Source organism: Neophocaena asiaeorientalis, unplaced genomic scaffold (genome assembly GCF_003031525.2).
Source record: "Neophocaena asiaeorientalis asiaeorientalis breed wild unplaced genomic scaffold, Neophocaena_asiaeorientalis_V1.1 scaffold35, whole genome shotgun sequence".
Lineage (NCBI taxonomy): Eukaryota > Metazoa > Chordata > Mammalia > Artiodactyla > Phocoenidae > Neophocaena > Neophocaena asiaeorientalis.
The window spans coordinates 501575-515602 of record NW_020172984.1 but is presented as its reverse complement, the minus strand read 5'-3'; the positions used below and the strand labels follow the sequence as shown (position 1 = coordinate 515602).

General features: G+C 52.1%; 1 protein-coding gene across 1 annotated transcript; it reads right to left on the bottom strand.

Moving 5' to 3' along the window:
* Positions 1–5242: 5242 nt before the first annotated feature.
* KCNA10 (potassium voltage-gated channel subfamily A member 10) lies at positions 5243–6778 on the bottom strand. The gene has a single exon (XM_024742113.1). It carries the CDS (start codon positions 6776–6778, stop codon positions 5243–5245), a length of 1536 nt encoding a protein of 511 aa, XP_024597881.1.
* Between the last annotated feature and the right edge of the window lie 7250 nt (positions 6779–14028).

Sequence of the window (14028 nt, the reverse complement as noted above, 5' to 3'; positions counted from 1 at the left end):
GGGGCTGGAATCAGCTTCTGGGCAGGAACACTTTGGGTGTCTCTTTCCTTTCCATCCCAGGACCTGAAGGGTGGGGCTGGCGAGAGGGCTGTTGGGTGCCTTGGCACCAGTGGGGAACGCACTCCTTCCCCAGAAGCTGCTGTGGAGGTGGGCCTGGAGGACTCCATGGGAGGAGGGCCTGCTGAGGTGGGCGAGGGCTGGGCAGCCAGGGCATGAAGGGGAGCAGTTCAAACTGACTGGGGAGGCTGGACATCCGGGATGCTTGAGCCGAGCAAACTTTTGAAGGCTCAGCTGTTCCACTGGGAATCTTGTGAAGGGATCCGAGACAGGAAGACCTGCAGAGTGGGGCTTTTTGTCATCCTCTCTCCTGTCCACCAGGCCGAGCAGCCCCAGTGGGAGGGGACAGGAAGATTTCCCTAAAGATGGCTGGAGCATGCTCTAGGCCAGGCCTCCCCTGGGCCCCTCCCTGGCTACATCCAGGCCTCAGAGCCCACCCCTATAATGCCTCCAAGGGGCACCTGCCCATCATACTCTACATTATGGAATATTTGGCTTCAGCCTGAAGGTCTAGGATTTGGGGGAGAGTGGGAGTAGAACAAAATCTTAACAGGCCTAGAGTGGCTTGGTTTGGTATCTTTAGGGTAATTGGGAGGGAGAGCTTAAAGGGACAATTCATTAATTCAGAAAAGCACTTATTGAACACGTGCTCTGTGCTGAGATAGGCCCTGGGACTATAGCGGTGGACCAGACAGACAAAAATGCCTATCATTTTTTATTTTTTTTTTTTGCGGTACACAGGCCTCTCACTGTTGTGGCCTCTCCCATTGCGGAGCACAGGCTCCGGACGCGCAGGCTCAGCGGCCATGGCTCACGGGCCCAGCCGCTCCGCGGCATGTGGGATCTTCCCGGACCGGGGCACGAACCCGTGTCCCCTGCATCGGCAGGTGGACTCTCAACCACTGCGCCACCAGTGAAGCCCAAAAATGCCTATCTTTTTGATCTAACATGTGAGGACTTAAAGATAGTAATTAGATACAAAGATGATTATACGTATTTATGTATTTTTGGTTAGATGGTGATAAGGCTGGGGCCTGGGGACTGCTATACTCCCTCCCCATGGAGAATGCTTGGTTGTCCAACAGAGACCAGCAGACAAGGGCGATGGACAGAAGTGACGAGAGCTCTGAAGGTGGCGTGTGAGTCTCCAGGCCCAGTAGGCCTACCATCAGCTCTCCTGCATTTCTCAGTCACGTGAGCCAATAAAGCCCTCTCTTTTGGTTCCATTTGATTGCGTTTCTGCCACCTGCAACCGGAAGCATCCTGCCCATCGCATTCCTGCAGCAGCTTGTGTCCCGTCAGGGAGTGCTGAGTAAGTCGCGGGGAAGTTCTTCCCAGCAGCCTGGTGAGGCAGGTGTAACACTGTATGTTTCTTTAGATTTGGAAGTAAGTTCAAAGAGGTTGCGTACAAGTATAAGAACGAGAGAAGTAAGAAGTCACAAAAGGACATGTCTCAAACAGAGGGCAGGTCCTAAGCAGCCACTTTGGCCACCTGCAGAGGTCCTGAGGAGCCTGGTTGGCCAGTTTAGGTGGGAGAGGGATGCTGGGCGGACCCTGAGACTACTCCTTGCTGTGGAGGGAGGGGGGAAACTGCCCCGTTTGCTGTGAGGTTGGCCTTTTTTTCGTCTCCATTTTCCATGTAAGGAAACTGAGGCTCATCGAGGCCAAAGTCATACAATTGTTAAAAATTCAGCCAGGTCCTTCGATTCCAAGTCTAGGGAGCTTTCTACTCAAAAAATCCTTAAATTTTGGAAACTCTTTGTGGTTTATAAAGCACTTTTCAAAGAGAATGATGAATAGACACAACTGTTAGTCCTGACTTGCACAGTTCTTCCCAAAGATAGCTGGCATGATATGGTAGAAGAGAAAACACAAGATTTGGAAGCCTTCTGCAAATTGTAGCACTCTCTGAAAATGTTTCTGTTGTTTCTCTTACACTGTTTGCATATTTTTACTGTGGAAATTTAAGGGGACACTTTCGTTCTTTCTGTGTCCTTATTCAGTGGCTATAAATTGTCTGCCACACAGTAGGAGCTCAATAAATATTAAGTGGCTGAATGAAGCCTCAGGCCTTGCTCTGCCCTCCTTAAGACAGGCTTCTCTGAGCCCAGCTGCTGACCAGTCCTTCCCTCCTTGATGAGAGTGGGAATATCCTTCCTTCTGTGTTTCGCACTTGACCCCCTCGGCAGCCCTGTCCTGTCTGCCCTGCCTCTCTCCTTTCCCTCTGTCAGTGAGTCACCTTGGGTGCTCCACTGTGGACCACAGATCTCATTGCAAACAGGAAGCTGGGCAGATGGATGGTGAAAGGGGCTCCCATAGCCCATCTCCCTGGGTTGCTGGGGAAGAAATAAATGACTCAGCGCTGGCCCACAGGACTGTGACACCAGCCCTACTGGCAACAGCGGCATGGGGAGTGGAGGGCTTGCTTCTGCAGCCCCACTCCCTGACTCAAGGCTGAAGGCCTGGACCTGCTTTCTGGGCCTCAGAAGCCTCTGATCAGACCTCCTAACCTTGTCGGGTAACTGGATTAGCTGGAGAAAAAGAGTGGCTCCCTTTGTCCTGCTAGACTGGACTCTTCCTGCAGGATCCCAGGAAGAAAATGGCTGGGGCTGCAGGCTCCAGGGCTCTATCTTGGCCTCTGGGGGCACTGGTCCAGTCTGCTCTGGGGTCTCATTATCTTACCCTGTTTGCAGTACGTGAAGGTGTAAGGCCAGCCTGTGGCTCAGCCACTGAACATGGAATCAGAGAGAATAAGAAAGCAGGGGCCTTAGGAGAAGAGCCTCCCTGCTCCCAGGGATGCACCAAGTCGGTCTGCATGACACAGCTCCACTTCCTTGCCCCAGCAGAAGCCGTTCTCCGGGTTAGGGTGCTCTGGGCAGGCAGCCTGGTGGGATACACTTTGGCATCAAAGAGACCTAAATTCATATCCCTCTGTGCTGCTTCCTGGCCATGTGTCCTTGAACCTCTGAACCAGTTTCCTCACGTTGCAAAATTGGAGAGCTGACGTGAGAGGGCAAAGGGTTTCTCTGTGGGGAGAAGTTTTGGTGTAAAAGATCATGATGACGTGGCTCCCAGAAGGCAGAATGTGGGCATGTGGGCTCTTTTGTCAAATATGCTTTGGATTCTGGGCAAATGGTTTTTGTAAGGGCCTGGTGTATATAAAAATTTACATCACCCCAAATCAGAGTGCAATCACCATCCTGGCATCTGAGCTTGTGTGATCCTGTAAAAGAAATTCCACAAAGGACAGTGGGAGCAATCTGTTCACTAGACCACCATCTTGGCACTGGAGGCTGGCACAGGGGTTCAGGGCAATCCCACAGGTGGAAGTCCAAGACATCTGGTCAACCCCACATGCTTGGAAGTGAAGTGTGGGTAAAGAATTGGAGAATGACCTGAAGAGGAAGAATTGAAAGGGAGCTTAGAAAATTGTGAGGAAGACATTCCAGAGCCCAGAACTCCGAGGCTCAGGCCTGGGACAGGAGTCCAGCTTGCCGAGGTCCAAGGGCTGTAAAGCCAAGGCTAGGTCGTTTCATGACTCAGTGCTAAATTACATCTTGGGTTTAAAATGCAAGAAGGAGATTGAGACTTTTAGAGCAGGAGGGGGACTTAAAATGACTAAGTCCAGCTTCCTAGGGCCCAGACTAAGGACATAGGAAAGGATAGAAGCAGCTTTCTCCCACACCAGTTCATCTGTTCGACTGTCCTGAAGTGGAAGCTGTGTGATGGTACCTGGGGCTGCAGTTGTGTGGATCTGGGTGTGTTCCAGGGCTGTGTGCTGTGGGTGTGCAGTGGAGCTGTGCTGTGGCTTGCAGCCCAGGGGCATTATTCCGGTGTTGACTCGCCTTTGAGGCGTGGCCAGACATTGAGTATTGGGTCGGAGGAAGGCACAGGCCTCCTTACTTGAGGGGTGAGGAGGGAGGGACAGAGGGGAGACTTCCTTTCCTGCCTTTTGGAGAATCCCTACTCCATTCCCCAATCCTGGGAGCTTGATGGACTGAGGAAGATCCTCTCCCAAGAGGGCAGTTCCTGTGACAATAGCCCTCCTTGGGGCGGGGTGGGGGGTGCCTGGCCTCTGCACACATGTCTTAGGGTCCTGCTGTTCCTGCCCCAGCTGCCCCACAGGCTACTGGTCAATTCCCGATGACTCTGTGGGAGCTGAACCCCAAGGCAGGTGGACTTTCCTGGAGCAGCTCTCCGAGGCCCTGGTATATATACTTCCCAAACTCAGGATCCCAGTCTTTGCACAAATTCATGGAGATGGGCCAGGAGAAAAACATCTGGGAACGTTTCTGCTTGTTCACTGTCCAAGGGAGGGACTGAGGAGCAAGGGGACCAGGCCGGCATTGCCTCCCAGGCTGCATGGAGCAGGGGGACCCTGCGGGAAGAGTATGCTTTCCCAGAAGTTTGCCTCCTGGATCCTCTGAAAGACCGACCCCTCAAGTTCCTCTCCTTCTGCACCCAATTCTATCACATTCTCTTCATTAGTAGAAAGAGCACCAGACCAGTAGGTAGGAAACTCAGGCTCCAGCGTTGACTGTGCCACTGTTTCCGGGTGATCTTAGGTAAGTTGCTGTCTCCTGGTTTGTTTATCTGCAAAGGGGAAATAATCATCAAATCTGTTCTACTGGTTATTTTTAGATGCAGTGAGGTGATGTAGGTGAAAGAGCTTTGGAAAATGTATGCAATGCTACATAGCTGTATGGTATTATCATCAAACAACTCTGAGCACTCACTCATTGCTCAGAGCCATCCCTGGCGGTTTAATGTGCTTCCTCTTAGGGACACCAGAGCCAGGGCTCCTCCCTCTTTAATGTGACAATGAATCACCTGGGATTTTGTAAAAATACAGACTGTGATTCAGCAGGTCTGAGGTGGCCTTTGATTCTGTATCTCCTTGCTTCCAGATGATGCTGATACTGATGGTCTTGGGGACCACAGGTGAGTAGCAAGGACCTGAACTACCCCCTCATAGGAAAGGACCTTTCTACAGTCGATTGAAAAGACACAGCTCAGAAAATACAGCAGAAGTATCAGTTTATTAAAATAGCTTCCAATCAAAGATGGCCTGTTGGTCACGAATGATACATTTTGGTTTCTGAAAAGACAGAGAGCAAGAGGTGGGCGGGGGAGAGAGACACAGAGAGACCCGGGAGACTCAGGGGGCCAAGAAGCCCTGGACACATCACTTCCTAGACTTCTCTGAGGAGCAGCCATTGTTGGTCTTCCTAAGAGAGTCTGTGCTGCCCATTCTTGAGCCCACACTGTTGAGGTGTTTGTCAGTTTTTCCTGGGATGTTCTGCTTCTCCTCATTCTCAGTCTCCCGGTGGTAAAAGTAGTTAAAGTTGGAGACAATGACAGGCACAGGGAGGGCGACGGTGAGGACCCCTGCAATGGCACACAGAGTACCCACAATTTTCCCTCCTGGGGTGATTGGGCACATGTCCCCATAGCCCACAGTTGTCATGGTGACCACCGCCCACCAGAAGCCATCAGGAATGCTAGAGAAATGGGACTCTGGCTCGTCCACCTCAGCAAAGTAGACTGCACTGGAGAAAAGGATGACCCCAATGAAAAGGAAAAAGATGAGCAGCCCCAGCTCCCGCATGGAAGCCTTCAGCGTCTGCCCCAGGATCTGCAGCCCCTTGGAGTGGCGGGAGAGCTTGAAGATGCGGAAGACCCGCACCAGGCGGATGACCCTCAGGATGGCCAGGGACATGTTCTGCTGGGTGCTCGGCTCTGTCTCCTGGACCAGCTCCGTGATGAGGGTTGCAAAGTAGGGGATGATGGAGACGATATCGATGATGTTTATGATGTTCCTGAAGAAGTCGGTCTTGCTGGGGCAGACCACAAAGTGGAGCACCAATTCGAAGGTGAACCACATGACGCAGGTGGACTCCACGATGAAGAAAGGGTCGGTGAACATGGTGTGGGAGAGGACTGTCCTGCTCGTGTTGAGGCTGGAGTCTCTCACCACCTTCAGTTCCCTGTCTTCTTGGAACTCGGGAAGTGTCTCAAGGCAGAAGACGGTGATGGAGATGACCACGACCAAGACAGAGACCATGGCCACACCACGGGCGGCGCTGGAGCTCTCAGGGTACTCGAAGAGGAGCCAGAACTGCTGGTGGATGTCGTTGGTGGGGAGCAATGTTTCAGGATCTTTGATGAAGCCTTCATCCTCTCGGAACTGGTCCATGGCCTCACTGCCCAGTTCATAGAAGGAGATCTCATCAGCAAAGACGTCGATAGGGACACTGGCCGGGCGCCGGATTTTCCCACCAGACTGGTAATAATATAGGATTCCATCAAAACTGGGCCGGTTCCTGTCAAAGAAATACTCATTTCTCATGGAGTCAAAGAACTGCATCCTTTTCTCCCAGTCTCCCAGGAGGGTCTCTGGGAACTGATTGAGTGTTCTGAGCTGGGTCTCGAACCTTAGCCCAGCAATGTTGATGATCACCCGCTGGTTTCCTTCATTCAAGACCACTGCCTCAGGCCCTGGGGGATCCACGTAGTCTCCTGGGAGCTTGGAGAAGGCCGTCTCATGGTTGGTGCTGTCGTTGATGAGGATATTCCAGTTGGAAAAGGAGCTGCTCCCAGGCTGGCCTTTCGGGGTGGTTAGGTCAAAGTCTGTGGCGTAGCCTGGCTCTTCCTGGATTTCATCTGAGTTATCAAAATCGACCAGGGCAACCTCCATTTCTTTCCAGCCACACGCATCCATCCTAGGGGAGTCAGGGAAGCAGCCTGAAGACCCTCAGTCTTCCCTGCCTGCTGTGAGCTGTGGAGAGGAAGAAGGGCATCATGGAGGAGCTAGGATAGGGTACAGCTGGCTCTGGATTATTGCGGTAAGTTTTCCAACGGATTAAAAACTGGTTTATTTTTAGCTTGGGATGGAACCTTCTGCTTATTTTGGCAACATTCTTCTTGAAATCCATTTGCTCCCTCTGAGTCTGCGGACACTAATAATTAGGAGAAGTGGCAATGACGGAGCCTGGCTGAGAGGGGAAAACTTCCTCCAGCCAAAAAGGGTCTCTGTACACCATGGCGGAGAGAGGCCATAATGGAAAAGTTCACGTTTCTTAATAAAATGTGTAACTTTGTACTTGTATGAGGTCCTCCAGTTTACCCAACACTTTTCATGCCCAATCTCATCCTTAACTTTTTTCTTTTTCTCACACTTAACGGCCAGTCCCTCACATATTCTGTTGGGTATTGTATCTTCAAAATATATCTAGAGTTCAACCATTTCTTAACAGCTCCACCACTACCTCTTGGAGCCAGCTGGGATTCTGTGGGGAAGGGTGAACAAGAAGATGGAGGCCAGGCACACAACCACTGCCCTCCCCAGCAATGAGCCATCTGTGCCTTAACCCCTCCTCTGTAAGTAACTCCTAGGGTTGTTTTGAGGGTACATTAACTGAGGTAGCATATATAAAGTGCCTGGTGGAAAGATCATTACATTTATAGCCATTGTTTTTGTGAACTTCCCCACTTAACAGGGACTTTCGAAGACAATAGCCTCTGGTATTTTTATGGCCTAAGTCCAAGGTGCTTATGGGGAATGGTTTCATTAAAAATCATTCAGGCAGTGGGAAGTAAGTAATTGTGTGTGTGTGTGTGTGTGTGTGTGTGTGTGTGTTGGGGGTGGGGTTAAGGAGAGCATGCCCAGTGAGCTTGGATATCCACAAACCTAGACTAAAAGTCCTTCCTTAGGTCCATTCAACCTTTGATTTCAACATAAGAACACTGAAACCAGGCACACTGGGGGTCAGGGTGGGAGAGGTAAAATCTGTAGTGGTCATAGCCTTGAAGTAGTTTCATTTACAGATGACAAGGGTATCCTGTAGGGTACAGTGTTGTAGTCTCTTCAAAGTGATTCCACATTCACTTATTCACATTCACTTAAATGACAATAATCATGTGAGGTTGGAAAATGTTAATTCCATTTTACAGATGGGGAAACTGAGTCACAGGAGCCAAGTGACCTTCCCAAGGTGACACAACTAGTGGCACAGAGACCCAACATGAACCTGCCTCCCGGCCTGGGAGACCCACTAGACCGTGGGTGCCCTGCGTGGAAGCTGAGGCCTCGTGGGGAGATGCAGGCCAGGGCCTCAGAAGTGTGGGAGCTCAGAGCTCTTTCGGTCCCACGCCCTCCTTTTTCAGTTCAGGGCAATGTGTGGGGTGAAGAGCTCAGGCTAGGGTGGCCTGCCCTGCCTCTTGGGAGTGTACAGCCTTTGCAAGCTGCCTAATTTCACTGAGCTGCAGCTTCCTGGGCTGTGGAATAGGGAGGATGTGCCCACTGCTGAGCACGTCAGGTATCATGTGAGGAATAGGGGGGTTGGAAGGCAGGATGGAGTAGCGGTTAAGAATGCCAAGACCCGAGCCAGTTGCTGTGAGCTAGAATCCTGGCTCTGCACACAGTAAGCCCTGGAGAAATATTTGCTATTCCTTCACAGTGATCCATGTGATAATTTAGAGGGTCCCATCCTGGGCCACTTGGCTGCCGGGCAGAGGTGGGACCAGGACTCCAGCTCTGTGTCCACCTTGTGACTTCAGAGCTGCACATTCTTCTTTGGAATTCTGGCCCTGGGTGAAGCTTTGGGGTACTTCGTTCTTGGGGTGAATCCCACCCCATTGTATCCAGACTGAGAGGAAGAGGTACGTCTGGGGGCTCTGGGGCAGGGACTTGGAACCACTTCCAAGTGGCTAGAGTGGGCCCGTATCAAGAGCCTTCTCCTTTTTATCAGGGGGTAGAAGGCATGTGGGGATGAGGGAGAGCTTCTTTGGCCAAAGTAACTTCCTCTCCTGGGAGCCAGGCCACTTCTCTTCCCCACTCCCCCTCTCCTCTTTGCTGTTTCCACCCCCAGCTCAAAGTGACAGATACGGGGGTGGCTGAAGATGGTCAGGTGGTGTAGGAGGGGGTGGAACAGTGCCAAGTCCAAACAGCGTGTTCTGTGGTCTACAGAGGTGTGCTGTACAGTTGCTCCACACGTTACATTTAGATTAGCAAATGTTGGTCATTATAGACAGAGGGAAGAGAGAACTGGTCTTGGGAACAAGAGACCCGGCTTGAGGCTCTGCCCCAGCACTTAGGAGTTGTATATATTTGAGCAAATCACTGGATTTTTATGAGCCTCAGTTTTCTGATCTGTAAAATGGGGAAAATAATGATAATTCCCATCTCAAAGATCATACTGAGGACTAAATGAGGTAACGACAGTGAGAACACTTAGTAAGTTATTGCAAAAATGAAAGGAATTACCCTGCCTAGTCCCCTCCCCTCTATTCCATACATAAAGGCAACACAACGTATTTGTGGGCAGAAAGCACATTCTACGTGGCCTCAAATGGCCCCAGGAGGAATTCTCAGCTCACTGTCCTCTGATCCGCTCTCCCGATCCTGCCTCCTTGACTTTGTGCCTGTTTTGCTTCTGCCTGGCATCCACGTTCCCTTCCTCTGTCTCTCCTCTTCCTCCCTGCCCATCTGGGGACTGTTCGGGTCCTGCTTGTCTGACGAGCCTGGCCTGGCCAGTCCCGCTTGGAGAGTCCTCTGCCTGCCCTGAGTCCCCGCCTCCCTGCCCAGATGGCTCACATTTGCACTCAGTTTGGATCCCCCGCGTCCGCAGGGTCAGCCTCAGCCCTTCTGCTCTCTTGTGAGCTTTGAGAGTGCAGGAGTATCTTATGGTTTCTCCTTCTGCCCTGCACGGTCTTGGGGGACAAGATTCACCTCTGATGATCCCCACCTGCATCAGCCCAGTGACCAGCTCAATGTGGCTGATGAGGGTCAGGGTGGTGTAGGAGGTGGTGTGGGCAGTGCCAAGTTCAAACAGGGTTTTCTGTGGATGTGCAGTGAATACCTGTTAAGCAGGTGAATGCATCAGTGAAAAGAGAAGTGAGAAGTTCACGCTCACAGGAACAGGGATCATATCTGTTTCGTGCACCGTTATGATTCCAGGACCTAGCCCAGGGCTGAGCCCAATTAACCTCCGGTGAATGAATGAATGAGGGAGGAATGAACGAAGTGAGGCAGAGAGCATCCGGGAATTGCAATACTTCCCCTGCTTTATGATCCCTGACAATTTGTATTTCCTCATCAAGACTCCATTTTTACAATCTGTAATAAGAAAATACACTGAGTCAAAGAAGGCAGATAAAAAAGGGTACATATAGAGTAGTTCCATTTATACAAAATTCTAGAAACAGCAAACTAATCTAGAGTGACAAAAAGCAGATCAGCAGTTGCCTGGGGATGGGGGTGGGGAGGGAGAAGAAGGGATTACCAAGGGGCCAAGGGAACTCTTTTAGGGATGACGGCTATGTTTTGATTGTGGTGATGGTTTCACAGAAGTATACATATGTCTAAACTCGTCAAGTTGCACACTTTAAATGTAGTATGCATCATTTTATCTCAGTACAGCTGTAAAAAAAAAAAAAACAAAAAGGCAAACAGCAAACAAAAAGAGGGAATAAAATTGTATCGTCCGCTGATGAGTTTTCAAAGTTTTGTAAGGACAAAAGGGGATACGGGGATGCTTTGTTAACTGCGTGGGTCACGTGGAAGGAAGGGGTCACTCTAACGTAGAACTCACCTCAATGCCAGAGCCATGCCCTCATGCTGCAAGGGCTCAGCATATAATTTAGAAAGTGAACGCATCCTGGAGCCAGGGCTGAGTGAGGCTCGCAGGGACGCCCAGCAGGCTGCACTTCTGCAGAGCGGGCAGTGGGAAGTGTGCACATGAAGGCAGCCCCTGGCCCCAGCAGGCCGGCTCCCCTTCAGCTTAGTGCTTGGCGTTTCGTCTGTTCGGTGGCAGGAGACAAGCCACTGTCTGCACCGGGAAATATCCACTCCTCTGGAGAAGTTTCATTCTACCTTAAATAAGCCTTTGCAATTACCATTCAGGGGAGCCAAGATGGAAGTTGGTTTTGACCTTGGGTCACCCTCCTCCCCCTATACTGGCCCCCTGGGAGGAGATGGACACTCTGGGTGGGGTGGGGCACCCCAGTGAGGGTGGGCTGCAGGGCTGGGATACTTGGGGACCAGCTCCCATTGCGCCGGGCAGCATCCTGGAGCCTCCTCTGCTTGCCGTTCTCAATAGCTTTCCCTGAGTCTTGCATCTTTTCATCTGCCCAACATCCTAGGGCTTCGATAGAATTACCAGTACTCAAGGCTGAACCGTCACCCACAGCTGAAGTGATCGTAGTATTCAAGCGTCTTCTACAACGTCTGATTCCATTCATGATCTCCGCCTTGCCTGGCACAGTGCTGAGACAATGTGGTGGGTTGAAACAACCTCTTTTCCCCTCTGAACATACTTGTGTTTTCCTCCCTCTAGGCCACTATTTGTGCAGGTCCTGCCATTTGCATCCCTTCCTTCTGACTTGACCTGAAGATACAGCTTTCCCTAAGGAGTCAGGTAGAGGTACTCTCGCTCTCCTGAGAATCCCCGCACAAGGTTTTGGCACATTATTTGAACCACGTCTCATCTCCCCAGAGCCCTGTCATCTTCTGGTCCCTTGGCATCTTTGTACAGGGGGGAAAGCTGGTCCACTCACTGTCCCCAGTGCATCTTACACCTCCCCCTCTTCTGACCTTTGCTCCTTTCCCTCCCCCAGAGCCAGATGGGCTTGGGTTTGAATCTTAGCTGTGCGCTCAGTAGGTACATGGCCTTGGGCAAATCACCACTTCCATAAACAACGCTTTCTTCCTCTCCAAATGGGTCTAATCATAGCTTCCCTCAGGGTTCTTGGGGGAAGAAGAGATAACGTATGCTGTGAATAGCATGCAGGACACATAGCAGGCATCCCTATTGTTTACACCCTGTCTGTCCTGGGAAGCCTTCGAGGCTGCCTGGTGTGGACCACAGTGACTCCAGCTGCCTCCCCGCCCTCTGTAGCACGTCACTTTTGCACCCAGTCTGAGGATGTGGCTCTGTTGCTCTGGTGATCTCTTCCTGGACTAGACTGGGCACTTCCGGCAGGCAGGGCCTTGTGCGGGGCCGGCCCCGTGCCTCTCGCAGAGAGATGTTCCACAGATGTCTGTGGGCCTGGCTGTCAGGTTTGCAGAGTGATATGGAGCAGTCAGTTGCCCTGGGTTGCCTAGCTACCCCAACACTTCCTCTACTTTCTGGTGAGGCAGCAGCCATCCCTGAGTCAGAGAACGGCTGAAAGAAGTCATCGTGCCAACAACTGTGAGCACCCCAACACGGGGCCCCGAGACCCCCTGGGACGGGGGGTGCAGAACTGAGTAGAAGGCAAGCTCAGATGTCACAGGGCTGGCAGCAGATGGGGGACGAGGCAATGCGCAGGTGGGCCTGGCACAGGGTGGGTTTCCACTGCCCGTTGTCCAGTGAACGAGAGGAAGGAGTGGCTGGAAGACAGACGCTGGCGCTGCTTGTGTCCAGACAGAAGAGGGCGCTGTTGTTCTGCTGGAAGCAATCCTTGGTCCACTCAGCATAGATGACTCCACAGTGCCCCTTCCTTCCATCTGTGAGCTGCTTCTCTTCCTCTCTCGGCTCCAGCCAGGCCTCCGGTAAGCTGACTGTCTCTCCAGGTGGCTCTCACGCTGCCTTTTCCCCGTCTCAGCCCCTCCCTCGGTCCAAGCCCCATCTCTTCCTCTCATCCTGAAACACTGGCCCGGCCTCAGTTAGGAGCCTGAAGAGCATAAGCTCTGGTCCTCTGCGCCTCCTAGCGGTCAGGATTGTTAACCCACCTTCCAAGGGCCTCAGTTTCCCCACGTGGGGAATAGTAAGATGGAGTCTTGGGTAAGACTTGCTGGCCCAGCTGCCCTCCCGAGCCCTCCTGTCCCTGTGGGGAGGTAACCCAAGCCCTCTGCTCTCCCAGCCGTCCTAGCAGAAGGCAGCAGGTGGAAATGGGAGCCTGGGAGGCATCAGAGGGGTAGAGCTTGAAGCTGAGACCAGCATCCTGCCGGGAGACCCGAACCCAGTGGGGTAGGTGGAGGCAGTCAGCAGGCTGGGGTGGGGGTCTGCAATGGAGTCAGCTCCCTGGGGAGTGAGAGGCAGCCTCTCCATCCTAGTTAAGAACTCAGGCTCTGGGGAAGACGGGACAGCCCCCTCTCAAGCCTGGCTTGACCATTTACTGTCTGTGTGATGGAGGACAAGTGGCCTCACCAGCACCCGCCTCGTAAGTGTGTGATGAGGAAGTGATGCCTCATAGAAAGCACACCGCGTGTGACAGGTGCTCAGTGGTAGCTTGGGTCAGTGGGACCACGGGTCAGGGATGGGGGTGGGATGACCCTTCTCTGTTCCCTCTTGGGCACTATTAAAATGTGTGGGTCACAGCCCCACTGCTGCAGCAGCTGGGCCCTTTAGGAGGCTGTCCGTGCTCAGGCTGAGTCTGCAGGCACCAGCATGCTCGTCGGGGAGGGGGCGGCCTGGGGGCAGACGTCTCTGGGGCCATCCAAGGCGGATGACAGGACTTGTATGGCCCGTATTGTAAGCCTCTCACCCAAGATGAAGCTGCTTATTCCCGTCCACTCCCGTCACCTACACTCCTGCTGGCCAAGCATTTCCACACAGGATTTGAGCACCACAATGGCCCCTAAGGCAGGTAGGGATTATTATTCCCATTTAACAAATAGAAAAGCGGATGACTGCGCAAAGGTCGTTTGGTCAGTAAGTTACGGAGCTGTGACTCAAACTCAAGTTTTCTAGCTCCAAAGCCAACATTCTTCCCTTTATCCTATAGTCCCACAAGAGCAGATCCACTACTGTATGTGACCTAGTCTCATTCAGCCAGGGTTGGTGCCCGAGACGCAGGCACACAGAGACATGGACATACACACAGCCACACGTGCCCAGTCACACACGGTCACACACAGCCACAGACCCACGTAGGCACACTCAGACACACACATTAATATGGCTGTGAGTGACTTCTCATCCTAATAGTCACAGACACACACTTGCTACACAGAAAATTACCAAGACACCTGTACACACAGATAGACAT

Coding starts and splice junctions, on each gene's coding strand:
- KCNA10 (XM_024742113.1), bottom strand. CDS start 6,778: ATGGATGCGTGTGGCTGGAAAGAAATGGAGGTTGCCCTGGTCGATTTT.